The 25524-nt window shown below is 41.2% G+C and overlaps 1 protein-coding gene across 4 annotated transcripts in view; it reads left to right on the forward strand.

Annotated features, from left to right (window-relative positions):
* The first annotated feature begins 1337 nt into the window (after positions 1 to 1337).
* The window catches only part of PFKP (phosphofructokinase, platelet), a 44013-nt gene continuing 19826 nt past the window's right edge, over positions 1338 to 25524 (forward strand). For 3 of the 4 annotated variants that reach the window (XM_064162569.1, XM_064162566.1, XM_064162568.1), the window contains exons 1-9: positions 1338 to 1445; positions 1617 to 1775; positions 11860 to 11933; positions 18878 to 18955; positions 21185 to 21374; positions 23817 to 23982; positions 24383 to 24427; positions 24525 to 24633; positions 25057 to 25152. In XM_064162569.1, the coding sequence (XP_064018639.1) occupies positions 1691 to 1775; positions 11860 to 11933; positions 18878 to 18955; positions 21185 to 21374; positions 23817 to 23982; positions 24383 to 24427; positions 24525 to 24633; positions 25057 to 25152 (843 nt within the window). In that variant the 5' untranslated portion in view covers positions 1338 to 1445; positions 1617 to 1690. The other variant, XM_064162567.1, reaches the window with a different exon arrangement.

Consider the following 25524-nt stretch of genomic DNA (forward strand, 5'->3'; position numbering starts at 1 on the left):
TTCCAACATAGATCTATGAGCAACTTTCACCGGACTACTCAAATGACTGTACCTCTGCATGTCTCTGTGAAAAGTGACTGGATTTCTATGGAGTTGTGATGAAGATGCTGAACAAACCTAGTAATTATTATAGCAATTAAAACATAAAACTTCATGCTTAGTCAGTATCTGGTCCTGTTACTGGTTCTCCCTGACTTTGCTTTATAATTTTGGGCAAGCAACTTAGCCCCCAGTTGTGCTATTTACTTATTGACTTTTACTTATGCCAAGTACCACAAAGAACTTTATATGGGATAACGCAGCATTATTTGCTTAAATTATCATAATTGGGGTCTTGTTTCTGTGGCTACACACATTGTAGTAATTCAACAGAATTATTCTGCTGCACAGTAACACGGCATTCTGATACAGCCAGTTTAAGAGACCACCTCTCCTCCACTACCGACTCCTGAAAAAGCATCAGTGCACAATAGGACAGTAAAATGAAGGCAGAAAGACTGGGATAGCTATCTAATTTCTCACAGCTGCCTTACCTCTGCTGCTCCCTTAGACTCAACCTTCGTCTCTCTACTCCACGTTTAAAGGAAGTCACTTCCTACGCCTGCCACAGCTTGGGGATGCCAATGCAGCAACACATCCGAGAGGGGATGCCAGACAAAAAGTGAACGAATAGAGCTCTACAGCTTTGGGTTTCCTTGCCTGACATGCAGTCAGGGACCAGAACCCGTCACACGGACCCTGCCAGGCGACACAGAAGTAACTCTTCCCTTTACTCCGCAGTCACAGCAGGCGCTGTCTGCTTGTCTCACTGATAAGAGTCTTCTGAGTAACAGATGAACCTGAGGGCAGGGCCAAGCCGACCGGCATGAACGGGGCCACAAGTACCCCACAGGAGGCAGATTTCCCACTCGAGCCTCTGGATGAGATGCATGGGAGCTGCACTCGGACACCTGCAGCCACACGCCAGGCCTGCAGCTAGGCTCACGCAGGATTACTCTCAACCAGCATAAAGCACACCCACGCTCACGCCGTATTGCTCAGCCTCACATCGCGGCAGTCTGACGGCCGCCTCAGCAAGGTTCTGCCTTTCGGCAAGCTCCCGCGGAAGAGGGTGCCTGGGCATAGGCGCGACAGGGCCTCAGCCGCTCCCATGAAAAGCCGGAGCCCCTCACTGCGCGCCACGCCGCGGCCATCTTACCCCCCCACCCCACCGCGGGCACTCGCGCCCCCTCCTCCCCCACCTGCCCGCTCCCTCTGACGGTAACCGCTCCCCCATGGCGGCGCAGCCTCCCCATTGGCTGCCTGGCCTGCTCGTCAGCCCGCGCTCCTGAAGGGGCGTTGGAGGGCGGTGCCGGGCTGCGTAGAGCTGTCAGGGGTGGTGGGGAGAGGAAGCGGCCGCGGGCACGGCGCGGGAAGAGGCGGGTGGCTGCGTGACTGGCTGCGATGTGAGAAGTACCTCTCTGCTTCGCGCATCCCTACCTGTGCTTCCTCCTCCACCTTTCCTTCCCCGGTTTTTTCACTCAGTCGCTCCCTCGCTTCGTTTCTTGTGTAGAAGTATACCTGTCGATTTGTAAATATACGCCCACGCCGTTTCTTTACGGGTTCTTCTTCCGCAGAGGCCAATTCTCAACGGAGTGTGCACCTTGAGTAGCAGGGCAGAGCCCCGCGCCCGGTGCTGCCCCGCAGCGCCATGGATCACCAACCGAAGTTCTTCGAGAACCTCTCGGGCACCGGGAAGGCCATCGGGGTGCTGACCAGCGGCGGCGATGCCCAAGGTAACTGCTCACGCTGTTCATCCGGATCAGCGGGAGGAGGAGGGGAAGAAGAGTTAGAAGCCTGAGGGAGTGTCTATGGGGGGAACTGCAGATACGGTGGGGAACGGGGGCAGCTGGAAGAATGGGCGAGGTGGGACCTCCTTTGGGAGTGATGTGGGGGATGCTGGAGCGCCGAGGCCTCCCATGCAGTTAGGGCGTCCATGCGAGAGAGCCGCCGGGTGTAGCAGCGGTGCGAGCAGTCGGAAGCATGGGTTGGTCGCCTCAGGGGAGGCGGCGGGAAGCCGCGGCTGTAGGGGCACGTGGAGGTAGTGGAGAGAGAGGGAGGTCTGCTAGTGGGACCCACGGGATGGTCGCTTCCTCTTTGTGTGCTGGCCTTCCAGCCGTCTGCTTACTGAGAGCCTTTAAAAAGATAAAACAGTTTTTGTTCGGCCTGAGCTGCGAACACACCCTCATCCTTCCTTCTCCTTTCCTCAGAATCACGGTTCCTCTGAGCCTGCCTTGGCAAAGAAAAAGGTAGAAAGGCTCTAGTAACTTTCACTACCAAAATGTCTTCATCCCTCGGGAAATGGTGGGGAGAGGAGAGAGAGTGGATGGCTGATGTTGAGCGGGGGAAGGAGGTCGTGGTGTCTCGCACGGTGGGTGGGAGGTTGGCTGCACTGTTGGGGCTCTGCCAGCCCTTGCCTCATCTGCTTTTCAGATTGGCACCAGAAACACTTATGTTCCCGCTCACGATGGAGAACGCTCAGATGGTAGTTTACTCTCTAGCCTCGTAGGAATTTTGGAAATGTCTCACCTCCTCAAATCTACTTCTTTAAATGTAGAAGTAGTCCTAGCTACAAGAGAGGGTGAACAAAAGATCCCTAGACATTAAGAGGGGAGAGGGAGAAAAGGAGGCGGTATACTTAGCCAGGAAGTCGTATTTTCCTACGCTTTAGTTTCCCCTTCTCTGCTGGGGAAAAAAAGTAAATGAACAAAGTTTGAGTAAAGAAAGATTTCGGTTATGCCTTGCTTCATGCTGTTTGGAAGGAGTCGAACGCTGCGTTTGCCGGGAGTTGTTCAGTGACGATGGCTTTTAGCTCCTTCCCTTAAATGACAATTATTTTCTTTTGCCGGGTGTGTCTGGGAAGTACTTTCACTTAAAGAGGACTCGGCACGCCTGGTAGGGTTTGAGGGGAGAGGGGCAGTGAGGAAAGCCCGGCTTTCCTTCTTGTGTGGGCTCGTAGCTCCACGGGGAGTTTCCTCAGCCTTTTACTCGAGGCCGTGCGGGCCCAGCCCACACCCGCGGCTGGGTTGTTCGGTCCGGTGTCCTCGGGCGGCAACGGATGCCGACAGCCGCCGCCTGCGGCCGCCTCTCCGCCCCTCGCTTTCCCAACGCGCCCAAGAGCTGGAAGCTGGCGGGGACCGGCGTCTCCGCGCTCCCTCCCCGCCGCCGGTGTGTACGTGATCCGCGGCGAGTCGCTGCAGATTCCACCTCTTTGCGTCATCTGGGCTGCAAGAAGCATCCTCCCTCCCGCTGCCCGCAGTAATAACGGGAAGCCCCGGGGTTTACCCGTAACACTAGTCGGGGGTGGAAGGAATATGGTGCCCATTGGAGAGGATATGCAGTTCCGCATAGAAACCAAATAAAGCAAATTGATCTCCTTGCCAGGGCTTCTTTTCTCCGCCCTCAATGCGTGTTACACTTGTTCGAGTTTTACACGCAGTTTACACTCGGTGTAATCAGTTTTACCACTAAAGGATCCTGGGAGGGACTGTCAGTGAAGGTGCTTGTTTTAGTGGGCTGGCTGTTTTAAAATTAAAATGTGACAGGGCATTGCATCAAGCTGTAGTAGCCTGTTCAGCAGGAGGCTGAGCCCTGCTACTTACGTCCGCGTGGCTGGAGATTATATAATGCAGCAGCAGATGCATCTCTTTTTATAAAGTATTAATCTGCAGTTGCCACAGTACAAGTTAAAGCGTTTTAAAGGGTTTGTAGAACCCATGGGTAGCATCTAGGCTTTATTTTCTGGCAGATTGCAGCTGGAGTATATTTGTGCAGAGGAACAGAAAGTTACAGCCTGTGAAAGTTGCTGTCTGAGAAGTGAGGTTGTCACAAAGACCAAATGAAGTAAACTGGATGGCTTCCAAGTCGTTTTGTAGGCAGCGTTGTCCCAGTTTGGAACAAAGGAAAATATAATGGAACTCGATCTTTCAAGTGAATCACACCACACAGTTGAGGTTCATAACCTTTACTATCATGGTAATGGTTTAGATGTGTAAAACATGCAACCTCAAGTCTGCTTCCTAGGTAAGGAGTTAAGTGACAGAATGAGTCACGCCCTGTCAAGGTCATTTTCCTTCTGTAGGGCAAATGTGTAAGAAGTGAAGTATAAGCAGAAGGAAGCATGCTGCTATTGGAGCAGAGCTGTTTGAAAATACCTATTCAAGGAAACTAAGTGAGTCTCATGTGTTGGGCTTTTTGTTGTGTTTTGTTTTTTCATGAATTGTTAGACACTAGAAATCTTCAGAATAACTGAAACTTACAGGAAATTGAGTGGAAAGAATACCCATTAGCTCTGTGGTAAAGGCTATAATCTTCATATCAATAAGGGCCTTGACTTAGATTGGACTGGAAATTTGAGCCTAGAACAAAATAGGCTTAAAATCATTTTGAAATAGGAGTAAATACCTTTGCTGTTACTGTACTTTTTAATAATTTAGAAGTAGCATTAGGAAAATCAAGCCCTTTTATTTATAGAGCATGTTAAGGTTTAAATTACTTGCCCACATCTGTGGTATTTCCTTGTACAGCTTTTTCATTTGTCCTTTTTACTATCTGTGGAATATTAAGGACTAGAGGATGTGTATATGTCATGCTGAAACTGTTGTGGTTTAATGACCATATTTTAAACACAGGTTTGTTATTTGGTTTCATGGAATTAAAAGAATTTGTTAGTGGTTTGTTTCACAGAAAAAAGGAGATGCATGTTTTGTATAAGGTTTGAAAGTACCAAACTTTTCAGTCCATCACTTCAGCTAGCTCACTTTTAAATTTCAAACTAAACCAACTACTTTCCATGCTAATCACAAGTACCTTGAGAGGGAACAGAAATTCTGACAACTGATACTCAAAATTTAAGTATTGGTTGTGTTTCTGGACTGTTTCTAAATTGAAGTTCAAATAGATGGGCTAACAGATGACTTTTAAGTCATGCTTCTGTTTTGCCTTTGTGGGACACTGACTGTGGTCTGCTTCAGGTCTTGAAGCACAGTGGCTGTATTTGACACTGGTTGTTGGTGGCTGCCACAGACAGTTTTGGCCACCATAGATCACTTGTGTTTGTACAACCTCCAGCCAGACTGCTTATTTTAGGATGGTGATAGGTAGGGCTTAGCAGCGGGATCAATGTCATCTGAAAGCTGCTGACAGAGATTGTGTAGTGTTGGGGAAAATGATGTGTTTGTGACTGCTTTGAGGTATTTCCCAATTCACTGGCTCAAGATTATTGGCTCTGCATGTATCTGTGTTGTTTTTGAGATAAGCTAAAGGTTGAGTGTTAAGGAGGACAGCATAAGGGATTTATGGATTACATGGTGATGGGTCTGGAGTATCACACACCGTGACTGCTGAAGTAGAGGTCTGCACATCATTACTTCAAAAGCATTACCTGCCTTCTTCAAGGCATGTTTGATACCCAAGTGCAGGTGCACTGTTCTTGTCCTAGAGTTTATGTTGGAGGAAGAGAGGTTGCCACTGAACAAATCAAACTCCTTTGGCAAATACTGAATTTAGAAATGGCTAAACAGAGCCCTAAAGCTTTTTTTGGGTTGCAGAGGTTTTGAATACCACAGACCATGGCTGGAAGCGAAGATCTACATAATTCTCTTCTTGATGCGTTGCAGGCTTCCAAGGAACGTCACAAGACATATGTAATAGGGTAGCACAGATGTGCTGGTCTTGCCTTGGTAGCACAAAATGGGAAAAAAAATGACACTGAACAAATATATAAGCCAACAAAACATAAAAAAAAAAAGCTTCTAAGCAAAGCAGCCTACACTGCTCTTACGACAGCTGAATTACAGGCTGCTTTGCACTTCTGTAATTTGAAGATCATCACAGGAAATTTTTGAATTCTAGCCCTCCCAAAAGACACCTTTTTCTGGCAAATAGAATCAGTCAGGGTTGGAAGGGACCACAAGGATCATCTAGTTCCAACCCCCCTTACATGGACAGGGACACCCTACCCTAGATCAGGCTGACCAGAGCCTCATCCAACCTGGCCTCGAACGCTTACAGGGATGAGGCTTCAACCACCTCCCTGGGCAACCTGTTCCAGGGTCTCACCACTCCCATGGTGAAGAACTTCCTCCTCACATCCAGTCTGAATCTACCCACCTCCAGCTTTGTTCCATTCCCTTTGGTCCTGTCACTACCTGACAGCCTTAAAAAGTCCCTCAGGTTTTTTGTAGGCCCCCTTCACATACTGAAAGGCCACAATAAGATCACTTTGAAGCCTCCCCGTCTCCAGGATGAACAGCCCTAACTCTTTCAGTCTGTCCTCATAGGAGAGGTGCTCCAGTCTGCTGATCATCCTTCATGGCCCTTCTCTGGACATGCTCCGGCATGTCCATATCCCTCTTGTAATAGGGGCTCCAAAACAGGGGGGGCTCTCACCAGAGCAGAGTAGAGGGGGAGAATCACCTCCCTTGCCCTGCTGGCCTCACTTCTCTTGATGCAGCCCAGGATCTGGTTGGTCCTCTGGGCTGCAAGTGCACACTGCTGGCTCATGCTGAGCTTCTCATCCACCAGAACCCCCGAGTCCCTCTCTTCAGGGCTGCTCTCCAGCCAGTCACTGCCCAGCCTGTATTTGTGCTTGGCGTTGCGTTGACTGAGATGCAGGACCTTGCACTTGGTCGTGTTGAACCTCATGAGGTTGGCTTATGCTCACCTCTCCAGCCTGTCCAGGTTCCTCTGGACAACATCCCTTCCCTCCAGTGTGTCTGCTGCACTGCACAGCTTGGTGTTGTCAGCAAACTTGCTGAGGGTGCACTCACTGCCTCTCCATGTCACCGACAAAGATGTTGAACAAGACTGGTTCCAGGACTGATCCCTGAGGGACTCCACTGGTCACCACTTGGACATGGACCCATTAACAGCCACTCTCTAGGTGTGGCCATCAAGCCAGATTTTTTGTCCATCTCGTGGTCCACCCATCAAACCCATGTTTCACCAGCTTGGAGACCAGAATGTGTGCAGGACAGTGTCAGAGGCTTTGCCCAGGTCCAGGTAAATGACATTAGTTGCTCGCTCCTCATCTATCAATGTTGTAATCTGTTCATAGAAGGCCACCAGGTTTGTCAGGCAGGATTTGCCCTTGGTGAAGCCATGCTGATTGTACTCAGTCACCTCTTCACTATTCTTCTGTCTCAGTAGTGCCTCCAGGAGGATCTGCTCCATGATCTTACCAGGCACAAAGGTGAAACTGACTGTCCTGTAGTCCCCCCTTTTTGAAAATGGGAGTTATGTTTCCCCTTTTCCAGTCAGTGGGGACTTCACCAGGCTGCCATGACTCCTGGAATGTAATACAGAGTGGTTTAGCAACCTCATCTGCCACTGCTCTCAGTACCTGTGGGTGTATCCCGTTGGATCCCATGGACTTGAACACTTTCAGGTTCGAGTGATCACGAACCTGGTCTTTGCATATGGTGGGCAGTTGTTCTTTCCAGTCCCTACTGTTATCTTCTGTGACTCCAGGAGTGTGGCTGGAGGCCTTTGCAGTGAAGACTGAGGTAAAGTAGTCAGTGAGAACCTCAGCCTTTTCTACACTAATAGGTGTGGGTGTGTGTAGATGTATGTATTTTATATACAGCTCTGTGTCCTTATCTATAATATTATAAACACAATTTGTGACATTAAGGAATGTCATTACTAGTGAACGAGTGTAACTGTTTTAGTGGAGAAAGTGCACCTGTAATGAGTGAATTTGTGATTGAAAAGGGTTGGAGTTGTTTAAAACGTTGAAAGAGATGTGTGTGTACTCTAGATGTTATGCGGCTGTGTTTACTTGTGCAGTGGAATGTTCTAATCTAATGCAGTTAATATTTAGAAAAATGGTGGTGTGTTTTCTTCAGGTAGCTAGAATAGCTTTTGTGTGCTATGAAATCTTTTATCTAAATGGGCAAAACTCAGCTTCTCTCAATAATTACTTCAATTCTTGTATTTGCTGCTTCTCAGCTTTCCCTTTGAGGATGGTAGGCTTTTACATCATGACTGGTAGATCCATTTACGTACTTAAGTCTGTGGTAATGTTTAGGCATTTTCCTTAGTGTGGTGTTGCTATACAGTCTGGATCTTTGAGCTGGCACTTAGTGCATATGTTTAAGTCATTAAACATGCATTAAAGCCAATGTTTATCTTAAGAATTGGTGGTGCTTAAGTATTTCTTGATACTTGTCCAAGATGTGTAGTTTTTTATTTTCTTTTATATGGTTAGTGTTACAAGGCCTTCTGGCTGTTCAGAGTGAGGAAAACTTGGCTTAAACACAAAACAGTGTCTTAATTTTAGTCAAACTCCTTGGTTGTCGTGGTGCATGTGTGTGTGGATGTAGACACAGGAGGGGAGTACACTTTGGGGGAAGAGTGTACCTTTAAAACAATTCCAACATTTGTGCAGTACTGTTTGTTACCTTGTTATTAATAGTATCAAGAAGTACAGTAAATTATCAACTCTTTAAATAAATTCAGACATATAAAGCCATGTAAGTAGTTGCAGATTAATCTTCGCTGAGTCCCAAAAGCAAAATAATAGTTTTTATCTGTCAAAGGCTTTCATGCAAAAGCAAGTGGTGTTTCAGAAAGATTTTAAATGTTTCTCAAATTATGAGAAAAATACTGCTTTTCCCCATGGCTTTCTGTTGAAGCTGCTATTCTAATCCTATATAAGGTTGTATATTTTTATTCAGGACTAAATCCGTGTTTAACATGGTAATTCTTCTTCAGTAATAAGCACATAATTGCATGTCTTAGTTGTTATGGTAATTCACAAGTACTATTGTAAGGCTGCGTAAATAGTCATAGTACAGTGTTTTGTTTGACATGTTCTACAGAGACCTCTATCTTACTAAATACTATTTTCTGACAAAATTATCCTGCTTTAGCTTGTTTGGATCACAGATGCTGGTTTGTATTTTTTAGTTAGATACTTGAAATACAGAGACTACTGCTGAATGAGATACCACAGCTGTTTAAACTGAACATAAGAAATATACCTGAAACAACCTTAGTCTTTCTTCTTAGGTGCCAAATGAGAGAAGTGACAAGGTTGAACCACAAAAACAGAAGTTTCTTAAGCCAGAACATTCTGAGTAGTCCTCATATGGTGAGGATGAACTTTTTCCCTTCAGAGAATGAACCTTTTGACCTCTGTGCTCAAGTTCTGCCACCAAGTGGGTAATACATAAGAAAGCTGGTCTCATCTCTAAAAATCACTCCTCCACAACCAATGGCAACCTTCCCCCTCCAGGGAAACTCCACAAACCTCGTCCAAACTACCAAAAAAGCTCCCTACCAATCAACAAAAATAAATCAACCTCCTATACAGTGTACTGTATTTTAATAGGAGCAAGCCATGGACTTCAAGGGAGTAGTTTGTGCTTATGTCTTTTTAGGTTCTGGAAAATGGCAGAGCTGTGAGGAACTGTCAGTTCTATAAAGTTAATTGTCTGTGTCCCCATTTTCCAAGGGAAATTGTGTGCGAGAGGGGTGGGGGTGTCCTTCTTGGTATGAGAACTGTTTCACTTTGGAGACAAGTTGGCACTGCGTGGTAAATCTTTTTGATCTGGGGCTTAGCATGCTAACTTTCCTTTCAGTGCAGCCTGTCAGATGAAATTCGCTGCTTTTCTTTGGCATCATCCAGTTCATCGTCCAAAGCTGTGCTTTTAGCTGGCTTGGCATTTGAGAACTTTTTCCAGCTCCACTGCAAGGCTGGCTCTGACTGAGGAAGTTCTTGCTTGTGTTTCCTAATGCAGACTTGATGTGAAAACACTGTTACTCATTATTTTAATCTAAAGGCTGAGACAGCTATACGGACAGCAAAACAACTCTTGATTTTGGCAGACCTGAGTTTTTGTTTTGCATTAGGCAACTTTCTAGTGTGTTCTTAAGTAATACATCTTTGATAAAATCTCAGTCTCGTCCCTTATTCAGACAGATAAGTTTTGTAGCACAGTGTTTTTTAAAATAATGGTCTAAGTTGTAAGAATAGATCCTTATGGCTTACTATGTTGAGGGTTTATCATAGAATCACTAAAGCTGGAAAAGACCTTTAAGATTGAGTTGAACCCTCCTTACTTCTGTGCACAGGTGTTGTGGGTACTCTTTTTTTTTATATATTTCCAAATAGGTGAATGCTCAACACCTGTGTTGAGGAGCAGACACTGACCTACTTACTATGCTCATCTGGTATTTGGTACAACAGATAGGGAGATACAGTGGCCAGTATTTTGGATTGCCATGTTTCCGACATCTCTTTTTAACTGATGTGCTGAGACTCTTTCGTTGTAGCCTAGCTGCTACTGTCCTCTTGCCACTCTTTTAAGTGGTATGGAAGTAATAAGTTTATAACTTTTGGAAACTTCTTTAATAATGAGTAAAGTAACTCAGTACAGGAAGGGATGAGTTTTGACACATTCATTTGATCCCTGTGGGAGCATCAGTGGAACTGAAAGTCTTGCTCAAGAGGTTAAGACCATTGGACTTAAAAGGAAGGTTTTAAATTATTATTTTTTGTCAGATGTCTATGATCAGAGAATTCCAGTAGGAACTTGCAATTCTGGGAAGCAAAGTTGCATTTAGGCACTTCTCTGTTGTTTGAATGAATCCATGCAGCATTTAATTTCAAGCACAAATACAGGCTGGAAGAAGAGTTGCTTGAGAGCAGTCTTAAGGGACTTTGGAGGTGTCAGTTGATGGAAAAACTCTGTGTGAGCTGGCTGTGGTTGCTGGCAGCTCAGAAGGCAGCTTTGTGCTGGGCTGCATCCAAAGCAGGGAGGACAGCAGGCCAGGCAGGGGATTCTGCCTGTCTGCTCTACTGAGACTCCATCTGGAGCACTGCATCCAGTTCTGGTGACCCCAACATTAAAAGGATGTGGAACTGCTGGAGTGGGTCTAGAGTAGGCCATGAAAATGATCAGAGGCCTGGAGAACGTCTCCCATGAGGACAGACTGAGAGTGTTGGGTCTGATGAAGACTTCAGGGAGACCTTAGAGCAGCCTTCCAGTAGGCTGGGAATGGATTTTTTTACAGGGGCTTGTAGTAGTAGGATGAGAAGGAATGGATTTAAACATGAGCAGGGCAGGTTTAGACTGGATATTAGTAAGAAATTCTTTACAGTGAGGGTGATGGGACAGGTTACCCAGTGTGGTTGTGGATGTCCCCTCCTTGGAGGTTTTCAAGGCCAGATTGGATGAGGTCTTGAGCAGCTTGGTTTAGTGAAAAGTGTCCCTGTCCATGGCAGGGCTGGTTGGAACTAAATGATCTTTAAGGGACCCTTCCAACCTAAACTGTTCTATGAACCTACAAATCTTGTGTTAATTTACTGCTAATTCTGTCTGTTAGAACCTGTCCACGTTTGGAACTTTTCCAGTGTGCCCCTCTAAATCCTGTGTGCAGACCTATGTGACTACAAAGCTCAGGAAGAGGACATGTTGTGATAGAATTTCTCCTTCGAAAAACTAAATTTTAGCTGGCTGAGTGTTTTGCATTTCAGATAGAATGCCAATTATTGACAAACGAATTCACTCTGTTTCTGTTTTGGCAGCTGTTGCTTTTACAATGCTGTTTTACAATCATCAGCAGCAATTTAATCTCTGATTAACACATATACTGGCATCTGCATAATAATTGTTACAAAGCAAATAGTTCTGCACCCTTCATATTCATGGACCGATTGCCCTGTCATTAAGCAAATTTCTGTTTTAATAGATGCTGATCACTGTCTTTCTTTGGGAATGAATTAGTGTTTTTTTTCTAACGAGACTGAAAATGTAGAGTACAGGCAAAATATTGGATAAGCTCTAACAATGTAATTCTGCTTTTTCTCCCCAGGTATGAATGCTGCAGTGCGTGCAGTAGTACGCATGGGAATCTATGTAAAAGCCAAAGTCTATTTTGTTTATGAGGTTAGTTACTGTTTTATTCATTGTGTTTGTCTTCTGATTATGCTTGAGGTTTTGTGGAAGCCTTGTGGAGAGTGAATAGTATAAATGAAAATGCATGTAGATGTCAGTCGTTTTTATCTTATCAGTGATCTATTTCATATTTAAGCAACATGATCTAGTGCAAGTGGTAGGGCGGGTTGGAACTAGATGATCTTAATGTCCCTTCCAACCCAAACCAATCTATGATTCTGTATTTTTAATTCTTGTAGGAAGTACTTTTTGAAAGGTATATGCTACAGATATTACACTTAAAAGTAATTTAATGGCATTCTTGATGTTACAGCAGAATCTTGAGAATACAGAGAAAACCAGCGATACTTGTCACCCAAAGACACTTTATAAGTATCTTCCTAAGCCTAGTTGAAATACTAATTCTTTGCCTTAGAGTTTCTACTAGTCCATCTTCCTGGAATATGGTAAGGATGTCACATTGCCTGCATCTCACTGATTACACAACTTGTTTTTGAGCTACAATATCGTCAGGCTGGTGGCTTACAGGTGGGCAGTTGCAACTGAAAAAACTTCAACCGACAAATAACAAAGACTCCGCCAAAAAAACTGCACTGTCAGTAGGGTGTCCAAACACCAGAATGTTGTGGTTGAAGCTTATGATTGCACGTGCATGAATCATAACTTCTGTAACAATTATTTGAGATGAAAAAGAAATGAGATGAGTTTAATGTAAATGCTAAAATAGTGCTATGTGTGTTTGTTTTACTGGAAGTCTTAAGTTGTCATCAGATGTCTGCCTGAAAGACACTTTCAATTTTCAGTAAAATTTGAGGATTGAAGCAATTCAGTAAATACATTTAGCAAGAAATCATCCTGTTCACTCTGGAATTCCTGGACAACTACTTAGAAATTTGAGGTGATGAAAAAAAGTAATAAACTTCCCATGTGAGGCAAAACTTGGTAGGCAATGTTCACAGCAAACTATCATTTTAATGTTTAATATGAAAATATGGAGTAGTAGAATTTATACAAGTGGCAGGAAAGTACATTGGGTTTATTTCTGTACATGCAGATTTAACTTCACAAGGTATCTATCCGTTTTCTTTGCTTATCCCTATAGTTCATTTACTGAAGAGATGTGAAGTACATTGAAATGCAAATCAGCAGGGCACTGTGCTCCAAAATTCTTTTGTACTACAGTGCTACACCAAGTAGCTCTGAATACTTGGTGTGTGCTAATTACATGGCCCATCGCTAGAATTCCTTCAGTCTTCTGCTGTTTTGGGGCTCGCTGAAGTGGGTCAGACACTTCTGTGGCAAAAGGGAGGGATTTTTTGCTATCTTTAAAGGCCAGAATTTGGAATTCTTTGGGTTTTTTTAAAATCATCTTTAACTTAAAAACTAGTTGTTGTTGTTGTTCACTTTACAGTGCTAACTTTGTCACCTTTTAAAAACGGATTTGTATCACAAAGCCTATTCAGTGACAATTTTCCAGAGAAATTTGGACGTACTTGTTTTTCTGAGTTTACCAAAATTGCACTATTTAAATTAAAATATTCCTCTGCTAATTGCTAGAGAAAATGCACATTTTACTTTAAGGATAGTAGTAGCTCTGCAAGCTTTGCTTTTAGATTATTCCATTGTCACAGGTTTCAGCTAATACTGAATGTTAAGCTTTTTTCTTCTCCATCTCCATTAATTAAAATATGAAGTCAGTTTTCTTTCACAACACATGTACTGTTGCAAGCTTTGAAATGAAACAACTAATTTCAGCACTTTGAAGTAGGAAACAGATGCAAGTGATGAGTGTAGTGGAAGGTAAAAATCTTAAGGAAGACATGGCATTAAGGATTTATGTTATAAGTCTTAGCATGGTGTATACACAGAAGATGGATTTTTGGAAATACTTGAAATACTTGAAATTATTGAGTATTTTTAATAATGTCCTCCTGTGTTACACTTTGTGAAATGCAGACTTCAGTGTATTAAGCAATGAGAATAGTTTATTTTTAGCCTACGTTTTGAGTAGACATTTTAGTTGGATGCACATTTTCAAGGTGAAGCAGTACTTTGGATGAGTCTGCTCTGAAAAAATGAAGAAAAACCTGGAGTGCCAACATTCAAAAGACGAAAAAGACTTTCTTATTTGGAGCCAAAAGAGGAGTTCAAGTTCACAGCCTGTTCAAGCTTTCTTTGCACTAATTGTTCTATGCTGGTTCTCCTGTAACCTTTTCCATCATAAGAACTTTTTTTATAATGTAAACCCATCTGTCTTTTGCAGTTGTAGCCACCACCAGCTCTGTATTCTAAGCAGAGCAATAAAACCCTTATTTTCCTTCTATTTCCTAACTCTATTTTGCTTAGTTTTGGGACTAGAGAAAGATTACCACAACAAATTAAAATTGGCAGTGAACCGAGTGCAAATATTTTTGTTGCCTTTTTTTCAGTTAGGTTTACCAAAGCCCAAATAAACAGATACTGACATTCATGAGCTGTTTGGACATACTTTGAGTCACAAACCAAAAAAACTAAGGAGAAAACTAAACCTGAAGAATAGTTTGTACCAAAACTATAATGTAGTATATCTAATATATAGAGTTAATGTGAAACTAGATTTTATAGCTCTAAAAATGGAAGCCTTGTGTCTTAAATCACTTGAGTTGTCACAGTTGAAAATCTTGCTATAAATTCATGGGAATAATGTTTGCTATATAAAGTTACTTTAGTGTCATTTTACTCATGTTAACATTTTTCTTTTAGCATTTTAGTATCTAACCAGTCTGTGGTCCCCTTCACTGACTAGCACTGAGTTGTTCCTGCAATTAACATTTGAATACCTGTGGACTTACTTGACTTGTACTGTGAAAATCAAGGAGCTGGAGCTACATGTCAGAGTACCATACCAGGCTGCTGTAGGAAACCAGTTTAAATTACTTTGTTAACCAGAAGTGATTGAAAATGGCTTTGTGTTTGGTGGTTTGGTTTTTTTTAAGTGGGAATGAGAAGAAAAAGCAATGCCTCCCATTTGTGGGAATTCATTTTGGAAACAGAGGTCTGAAATATTTATACAAATAACCTGCCCTTTTTCCAGGATTGAAGCACATAGTTCCCAGTGGATGCGTGCTCTTACTACTAAGCTATGGAACTTTTAGATTCTTCATCTTGATTAAGAGTCTTTTTCTCAAGAGGCCAGCATTGGAAATGCAATGGTACGGCAGTCACGGATATCCGTGAGGAAAACTTCCTGTCTTTTCTGTGTGGTTTGTGCACTTCGTGATGCTGGTATTTTGCTTTCTCAGGAGGTAGCTAAGAAAGCTCAGTAAGTAAAAGTAACTGTTCAGCCCAAATGTTTCACTTGTAAAATAGCAGGAGATGGCTTTTGTTTTTAGAGATAAGGCTGGAAGTAAGTTGTGCCGTGTCTGCCACTTCCTGCGGGAGTTAAATGTGTACTGTATGAGCATATGATCCACAGGGTCATGTTTGGGGATTCAGATTTTGGGTAGAGAAAGGAAAAAGCATAAAATAGGATTGATCTTCAAGTATAATGTTTGCTGTATTAATAGTTTACTCCCTCTCCACTGCTTCTGCTATTCTTGCCCAATAGTTTCATTACCTCGGTGTCCAGACTGCTACTTTCAGAATCCAAGTAAAAATTATTTCTTCGGAGTGTAAACTGATGGCTTCTTATTCACATATGCCACTAATTTTCAGTAACCAGGCAGCTGTAGCAGTGTTGAGCTATTAAATTCCACCTTTAAAATGGATGGCCCAGTCCCTGAGTTAGCATCAAATGTTTAAATATCTAAAATGATAAATGGAAAACATTTATTAATATTTCAAGTATACTTAGGCCTCTTTTTTCCTATAGCTTTTCAGGAAAGCTGTTTTAATTCTATGACTTTTTTAATCTCTTAATGGTATAGAAGAACAGGAAGGAAATTTTGGCTACGTTGTGTGTAGCTGGCTTACATAAAATCCCTGGCATGCACAAGTGAGTCAGGAAAAGCTAATGCAGTGTTCAAGTGGAAAAGGCCTGTTCCAAAAGCAGCTTGTTCTTGCTTTGTGCTGCAAGGAGTTGTTAGTACAACCTCTCTGCTCACTTGTCTACACAGAGAAAGTAGAACCGATGCAGACTGCTGCCCAGAATGAGTTCTTTCTGCTTGAAAGATGCATCAATCACAGCTCATACGTAGCCTGCTTATAAGGACATTTTCAAACAGTAGTTTGGCCATTTGCTTTTCCCTGTGTTTTAGATTTGTGAATAAAGTACAACTAAGGACTTTTCGTCCATTAGCCTTATGCTGTGCGTATGATGATGTATGTATTTACTGTGCATTGTGCTTTCTTGAGTGCACCTTATTTTTCCTCCCAAGTGAAAATTGAGGATGAATGGTTGGTGCAGATACATGATCTGTATATCATGTTTGTGATCTTGTAGTGCAGCTTAGTGTAGGTAGTCTTAAAAACTGAGTTAGAATGCAACCTCTCATGGTTCTTTTAGGATCTGCAGCCTCTGAATCTTTGTGTTACTGTGGTTGCCAGCTGAAACACTGATAGAAAAAGTTATCAGTTTGTTACTAAGTGTGTGGTGGTTTGGGGGTTACCTGTCCCCCCCACGCTATGAATTCACTCAAACTAGACTCTATTGGCTGGAAGTTAAGGAAGGAAACTGTATTTACAGCTTAGCACAATTTACAAGCATATAAGTATACAATATACACAAATATTTACAGTTATATGCAGGTTAAAAGTAATACAGAAACACAAAATCCCTCCCAAAACAATCAGACTGCCAGGAGGCTCCTGACCCAAACCTCCTCCCTCCTTCCCCCTATTTCTCTCCTTTCAGAAATAGCCAGATCAATCCCCATATATCTCACATGGTAAATCTGGAAAGATCAGAGATAAGATGTCAAAAAGACAACAAGAAGGTTAGAGGAAATAAAGGGTTAGGTCGGATTACAGTTACAGTAGATGCAACCACACAGCTGACCAGAAAGAAGAAGTGAGAACTATGAAGTGTGTGAGAAGTGAGTGTCTTAGCTATATAGGTTATAGTTGTTTTTTTTCCTTTTTCTTCCCACAGCTAAGGATTTAATTTTTCTCAGTAAAATACTCCAGTTAGTCTCAAACCAACACAAAGTGATACAGGGAACATGATATTCATCGCTTAAAAAGAAACAAACTGAAAACAAAACCCCTGTGATCTGTGAACTTGGTAATTTATTAGCCTTCATCAAGCTTAGTCAGATCCACTGGAATGTTTCTATCTGAAGATTTCTGATTTTATCTAAGAAAGAACTAGTTTAGGTTTGGGTTTTTTTTTTTGAAGCTGATATGTAGCATTTTTTTTTCTAAATCGCTGTGATTTTAGAAGGAATTGTGCAAATCCTGTGTTAGCTTCAAGTCATTTATATACATTAGAATACAAGACACTATGTGTATATATTAAATACATACAGTTACATGGAGAGGGTACAGAATATTCAGTGATGAGTTAGAGCCACAGGTTGTTTTCATCCAGATGTTTCTTAACATGACCATCTTACATCAACAATTCTTAATTAAATCTCACTGAGCAGAAACTTTTCTGCTTAGAATCTGTACTGCAATCCTAGAATTCTTAGAGTAACTTCTGCTGTATTCAGGTTCTCTCTGTATTTTTACCATGTGATACTATGAGAGACTCCCAAGTATGCTGAAGTATTCGTATAATAGAGAGGACTTTTGAAACCAGTGTAGCTATAGCACATTTCCACGTTACTGTTCGCTGGAGAAAACCTGCATATACTCTGCTTTGTGCCAAAGTGTGTGTCTCCAGTTTATAGTGTCACCTGAACTCTTGCTGAGACCCCTAAAAGTAAGCATGTACAGTCTTGTGAGAGCTGCATACAGAAGAAAGTCTGACCAGCTGCTCCTAAACGTGACTATCCAGATAGGCACAGCATCTGGAAATGGAGACAGAAAGTCTTGAGTTCTTTCTTTGTTTTATTTGGCCTGTTTTTTCCGTTTGGGTTTAAATAAATGTCACAAAGTTGAATGGTAACTCCAGTTTTATCCTGGTATCTCTCTCAGTTTTCCTTGTTAGACATACTTGGGTTTTTTTTTGCTTTTTGAAAGACAAACCCACAGCAAGCAGCATTCACCGTATCACCTAATAGAGAAGAGTCTCTAATTGTCACTGTCTTTCTGTTAGTATTTATGCAGGCAGTTAATGAAGCCAGGTGTAGCAAAACCCTTCATTTGCTCACTGGCTGCTTTTCCTTCTTTCTGCTGGGTGTAGTTCTTTCTGTATTACAGCGCACACTGGTTTCTGAAAACCATTTAAGTTAAGACCCCAAGGATTTCTTAAATTTGTCACTACAGATTATATTTTTCTACTACATTTCTTTCATCTACTTGTGTAACTATGTCTTCTCTGTAAAGAAAGAGTGGGAGTTCTCTGACCTGCTTTCTCCATAGTTTATGAAAATTTTTTTGGTTGTTGCTCTTTATTTCATTATGCTTACGCCTACCTTGGGGGGAAAAGTGTACAAAGTGCTACTGAGGTAGATTGTTTTCCTAAGAGCATGACCTCAGACTGAAGTTACGTTTTCGGGAAGCACATTTTATAATACTTTTCAGAGTTCTTCCATCTTTGTAATTTTTCAGAAATAACTGAATTTTTATTCCCAAGAAAGGAGAGTTTAGAAGCTGTGTGATCTGTGTGAAGTGTTACTGTATCTTGAAGTTGTTTATGGAACTCATCTTTTAGAAAGAGGGCATCTTTGGCTTTATTTTCCTCTAATGTGATGCTTGCTTTGAGGTTTTTAATTTAAATTGAGTATTTTTGTTATCTAGTGGGTTTCATTTCTTTTGAAAGTTCCATTAAAATGTGGAAGGTGAGTATCACTGCAATGGAAATGATACAGATCTTTTAAAATCAGGCTTCTGAAATATTTCTTCTCTTGCAGGGTTACCAAGGAATGGTTGATGGAGGTGATAATATTGTGGAAGTTTCATGGGAAAGTGTTTCAAGTATCCTGCAAGTGGTAAGTTTTAAGGGGTGGGACCTGCATCCCCTCTCTTTAAAGAGAGAACCATAGTTTTTGATACAGGCAACCATAGAAATTATGGATTTGAATTATGTGATGACTTGAGTGGCTAGTACATATCACTTTCAGCAGAGCTGACATCCTACAGTATGAATGATTGACTCTAAAGATCTCTGTATGGTCTTGTGTTCAGTGCACAGAAAGAATCTGAAAACCTTTGGCCTAGTTTTTCAGTAGTACATCTCATTAGCCTCCTAAAGCCATGTTGGCAAATCTGTGTTTAATAAAAAAAGGCATCACAGGACTAAAATATGAAATGAGTGTATTTTGTAAGGTAAATGCTCTCTGATGAAACGCTCTTAGCCTTACGTCTGTGTGGATTTAGAATTACAGTAATGGGAATAATTACGGCTCTCCAGAGCTCAGATAATACCAGTGACTTGGTGCATTTATATTACAATGTTCTGCAAGGTGGCTCTTTGGATCTCCTTACACTTTTCCTCAGCATGGTAATGTTACCTCTTCCAGAGCAGATGCTGTGTTTGGCAAAGAGGCCTTACTGCTTGCCAAGCTTTCTGAAAACTACCTTCAGGTGAAGCGTGGGTTTCTTTTGGAGCTGTCTGTACAGTTAACACAGTAAACAGGAAGCAGTTAGCAAATAGAAAAATAGGTATATTTCTTAAAAACAAATACTGTGAGATACTTTGTCTGCATATGTTTGAGGTTTTGGTTGATTTTTTTTTTTTTAAATCCCCTGACTAGTACAATCTGTAATCACAGTATTAGAACATCTCAAGTTGGAAGGGACATGAGGATTGCAGTCCAAATTTGTGCTACCTGCAGGGCTACATAACTAACCATGCGACTCAAAGAACATCATCCAGACCTATTTTATGATTAAGAGAATGTTGAGGTGTCATGGCAGAGCTATGCAGGAGCAGGATGCAGGTAGCCTATACGTGAATGTAGTATGTATGCTATATACCTTTCTGAGCTTGGTTGCTAGGAATTCAGCAGAACAACAGTGAGCCTTAGGATGCATCTTACAGAATGTGCTTAATTGCTTTGATGAAAGATTTTTTTCAGCCCAATGTTTTTTTGTATTTAATCTGAAGAAGCTTGTTTGAATAGTTTCTTTTCCCCATGCTGTGTTTTCCTAAGTATGAAAATAACTAGTTTAGATATGTTTTTAGTCCAGATTGTTATTTTTAGAGCCTCTCCATGTGTGTGCTCTACTATGTTGTCTGTGAAGAAAGCTGAGCTGCTTATATTCCACTGTTTGTTTGGGTGTTTTTTTAATTCTAACAGCAGCTGTTGCATGTTGCAGTGTAAAATAGTACCTAGGGAGTGGATTGAGGGCTGAAAGCCCCATTGATAGGGCAAATCATTTCAGTACAGTATGCAGAATAGAAGCTCAAATTTAGATTGGCATGGTTGATATGTTGCAAGTTAAAGTGAAGAAAATGTTTCTGCAAAAGTTGAGGGAATTGTCTCCAGATCTGTTTCACTGTGACAAGTAAGACAAAAATTAAACTTATACTGAGTGACTGGCCATAAAGACATATGTGTATGTAACTTGTTTTCAGCAAGATGCCCAGCAGTTTTCAGTGACAGGGAACTTCAGTTGTGTTTGAGACTAATTACTTCCATTTCTGGAGGAAGCTCTTTAAATCATATTAATAAAGCACTAAATGTGGATGCAGTTCTTTGCTTGATTCTGTGGAGTGACAACAAATGATGGTTTTGAGCTTTAAGTATGCATCTTTTCTGTTACTGTTTATATATTTCATGTTAGGGGGAAAATGTAGTGATTCAAAGCAAACCTATCTAAATGCTTAACTATTCAGTGTCATAGCACTTTTTACTGTTGCCATCACTTATAAGCAACAATTAGAGAGTTTCCTGCAATGCTACTGAAATTAATCCCAAACCATTCAACATTTTCCTTCAAGAACAGCTCTATTTCAGCCATTTTTGAGTGCTTTTTTCCTTTTCTCTGGGGTTTATGTCTGCTCTTCAGAATGTAATTTCCCACAGGTTTGATAATTCTTTGGGTTTTGTTACTATTTGCTCACTGTAAAATGAAAGACCGAGGTTGTGCTACAAAATAACCATTAATCATTTATCTATCTTAAAAAAAAAAAAAACAACAAAAAAAGCCCCCTTCAATGCCCCCCCTAAATACTGGATTATAAATGAAACCTGTTCTCTATTTCCTTTTTCTAGGGAGGTACAGTTATTGGCAGTGCACGCTGCAAATCCTTTCGTACCCGGGAGGGCCGCCTGCAAGCAGCCTACAACTTGGTTCAGAGAGGAATCACTAATCTCTGCGTGATTGGTGGTGATGGTAGCTTGACTGGTGCCAATCTGTTCCGTGAAGAATGGAGTGGACTTCTAGAAGAACTGGCGCAGAAAGGTAAGTTTGTATTTAACTCCTAGTTTGCTTTCTGTGTGTACGATAACTCTATTTACGCAGCGTGGAACCCGAGGCCTTCTCCTGTTCAGAAATCAAATACCTGCATTCTAGGTCATGACACTGTCCTTCATAAAGCGACAGCTTTTAATTCTTGTACATGCTCTCTTATGAAGGTTGAAAAAGGCCAGATAAGTTACTGGGCAGCAGTTCATGTGGCTTTTATCAATCACAGCGAGTCCTTTTCAGCCTTCGTCTTGAAAAGCCCTTTGCCCTCAGATTCAATGGTATTTCAGATGGTAATTCCTTTCTTACATCAAGAGTCACACTAGGTTGTTACTAATTTAAGGTGCTTTCTTGCCTGTGTACCACTGTTCAAGATTAGAGCATTAAGTGGCTGTTGCTAAGAGTGCCTCTAGCCCAGTAATTGTCCTTGATAGCATCCAAAAAAATGTATAGGGAAGGCTAAAGGAGCAAGCCCAGACAAGACTGAGTCAATGCTAATTGTGATTCATAATAGATAGATACTGAGGGGTTCCATCCATTTCTGACTTCAGGACTTTCTGAACCATGTGCTGACAGCAGTCCTTAATGAGTTTCTCTTCCATAAATATATACAGCCTCCTTGAAAGCATACAGATTTTTCCTGAAAACATTGTGTAGCAAGGGAATCTGCAGCTTCATTGAATGAAGATGATGAAGAATCTTCTCCTGTTTATTTTAGTCCCATTGGCTTCTAGTATTGTTTAATGTCCTATGATTCCTGTATCAGAACAAACAGTGAATGATCAATCCTGCTTCCTCTCTGCATGCCACCGGAGATTTTACAGCTGTCTTATTATCCTTTCATCATCTCTTTTTCTAGATGAAAGAGTCCTAGTTTGCTTAGTTGTCCTTACATGTAAGTTCTATACCTTTTGATCATCTTTGTTGCCCTTCTCTGAACCTTTTCCAGTTCTACCATGTCCTTTTTGAGGTGGGGAAGACCACAACTGCACCCAGTATTCAAGATGAGGGCAAACCTCGGATCTACACAGTAGTATAATGATCTTTGTTTTGTTCTCTATCCTTTGCCTAATATTTCCTAATATTTGGATTATTTTTTGACTGCTGTTGAGCACTGAAGCTGATTTATTAATGAAAACAGCTTTATTATTATGCTGAAATCAGCATTACTTTATTTGTGATACAAAGGTACATTTTCCATGTGTGTGAGTTCACATTTATCTACGATGAGTTCCATCTGATACTTTACTGCTCACTGTGTCTTGCTAGTCCTCATTTTTTTCTCAGACACTTCATACCTTTAGAACTCAAAAAATTCAGTATGTAAACTTTGGCCCTTTACTGCTCATTCCCATCTTTAGGTTATTGCTGGGTATGTTCAACAGCACAGATCCCTGTAGAACTCCATTGTAAACTTTCTTCAGCTACAAGAACTTGCATTTACCTCTGCCCTCCTTCTTATTTTTTTTACCCTCTGTTTCATACTATTTATTCAGTGCAAAATCCTTCTCTCTTATGCTGTGGCTACTTAGTTTCCTCAAAAATCCTTTGGCGACAGACCTTGTCCACGGCTTTTTGGAAACCTAAGTAGAATGTCAAACAGATATCCTTTATTTATGTGATTAGTAAATCACCTTTGGAGCTCTAGAAAAGGTTTGTAATGCATGGTATACATTAGAAACATTTGAATTGTTCATCAGAATGCTGTATTTATCTTTATGGACATCAGTTCTATTTTTTTTTATGGTGGTTTCTACTATTTTCTCTGGCATAGACATTAAACACACCAGTACATAGTTCTTGAATCTCATATTAAAAATCAGCATTGTATTTACTACCATCCCATCCACAGATGCTAAGGTAGTTCTAAGCACTAAAGCAGCTAAGGTATTTCATCCTTGAGATCTTTAGAACTCTTGGATGATACAGCATTTTTGCTGATGTCTTGGGAGATGCAGACCAAGGCTTAGAATAGGAGCTGTTCTATTCTATTTGCTTATTAATCATGAAATCAGAGCCTTTCAGTGGTGCAAAAGTGAAGTCTAAAAATGTTTAATGCTTTATGTCCATAATCACATCCAGTTTGCTTCCTTCTTCATTGCATGTCATACACTGAGACTGCAATTTGATTGGTATTGTTTAAGTCCAAGCCTCCAATTTCAACGTTGGTCACAAAAGCTGATAATCTGTTGATGCTTTGATATGGACTGAAAAGCTCTTGTTTCCTTCTGTACTGTGAGGAGTTCTATGCAGGATTCTTCTGTTTGGTTGTTTGATTGGCTTTTGCTTGTAGTTTTGACTAACCTTGTTACCTAGAATATCTAAACATAATTTAATGTTTGGATATGATTTACAAAAGTAGTGTCCAAGCAGTGTGTCTAAAACATTTAAAAGAAAATAAAACATCTTACAGCTCTTTCTCTGGACAATTCTTTACAGGAAAGATTGATGAAGAGGCTGTTAAGAAGTATGCTTACCTTAACATCGTGGGAATGGTTGGATCCATAGACAATGACTTCTGTGGCACTGATATGACCATAGGTACTGACTCGGCCTTGCACAGAATCATTGAAGTCGTGGATGCCATCATGACCACTGCTCAAAGGTATTGAAAACTGACAAATATACAGTAGTTCATGCTTCAAATCTTAAGCTTTCCCTACACAAAAGTCAAACAGTTAAATGAATTTTTTTGAAAATGCAGATTTATCATTGCTGTTCTTAACTCTGAATCTGCATCATTTACATTTCTAGTAACTATTCACCTCTTCCCTCCTAACTGCCTTTGGTGTTTTTGGAAAGAAGTAGTAGTGAAAATGAATTATGTGTTGGAAGATAGCTGATTTCAGAGACATTGTTTCATACAGCCTCTTGTTTTGCTAATGCCTTCTGTGTTTGGTGAGCGTGGTAAGCACAAGCACTTGCCTGATACCAGGTTCTGATTTCAAACACGTGAATTGGATTTCTGAGTTGCAGTGTTACAGTTACTGTATTTTCTTTTACAGCCATCAGAGAACATTTGTTCTGGAGGTTATGGGGAGACACTGTGGGTATGTATTGTCTTCAACAGTTTGTGTCTCATACAGATAGCATGAACAATAGAGAAATCCGAACCATAGTTGTCTAATCATTTGTTGTGTTTACTAGGTATCTAGCTCTTGTTAGTGCCTTAGCCTGTGGTGCAGATTGGGTGTTTATTCCTGAATATCCACCAGAAGAAGGATGGGAAGACTCAATGTGTGTCAAGCTTTCAGAGGTGATCTATTACTATGTTTGGCATTTCCTGACCCTTTTGTAGATGTTTTTGGCAAACAATGATTTTAAAATGTGATCAATGATTCCAGCAAGTCTTTGCTTCTAGTGTCACAGCTAGTGCTGTTTGATCTTCAGCATTGATTTTTTTTTTCCTGCATTCCACTATCATTTTGAAGAATTATATGACTTACTCTAGGATTACATAGAACTGCTCCTGCATAGGCAGTGTGTGTACATCTCTGCTCACTTCGTCAGTGAAAAGACTTGCCTGAAGATAAAATGTGTGAGAACTCTGCAGTGATTGAGTGCAAGAAATATTTTCTCAAGTTCTAGAAGCTTAATGGATAACAGCTGATTCTAGAATTGTGCTGTATGATTCTTTCACTTTTTTAGCTATATTCACATACTTCCATTTTCATTGTAGAATCGTGCACGAAAGAAAAGGCTGAATATTATTATTGTAGCTGAAGGAGCTATTGACTGCCACAACAAACCTATAACTTCAGAGAAGGTTAAGGATGTAAGTGTCAGTGTCCCCGTGATACGCTTTCTGTTTTTCACTTCACAGATGGGACTGGGACCAACCACATTTCTCTACAGTAAATCTGTTCCTGCAAAGTAGCTTGTAACAGTTTGCTGGTTCTGTGTTGGATTTGTTCTTTGAGTCCGTAGTCCACTTAAAGGGCAATATTTCAGTTTTTATTAATGAGAACCTTTTCTTTGTAATATAAAACAGTAGTCCAAAACACCTGCTTAGTTGATAGGGTCTGAATTCAGCTCCATTCAGTGATTTTAACCCTATTTTGCTTGTAAAGTGTTAGTTGTGGCTTGTCTCACAGTGAAACAGTATTGTTTTGGACAAAGCCTCGTCAGTTTTTAAGGAATGGTTGCC

This window comes from Pogoniulus pusillus, chromosome 23 (assembly GCF_015220805.1).
Source record: "Pogoniulus pusillus isolate bPogPus1 chromosome 23, bPogPus1.pri, whole genome shotgun sequence".
NCBI lineage: Eukaryota > Metazoa > Chordata > Aves > Piciformes > Lybiidae > Pogoniulus > Pogoniulus pusillus.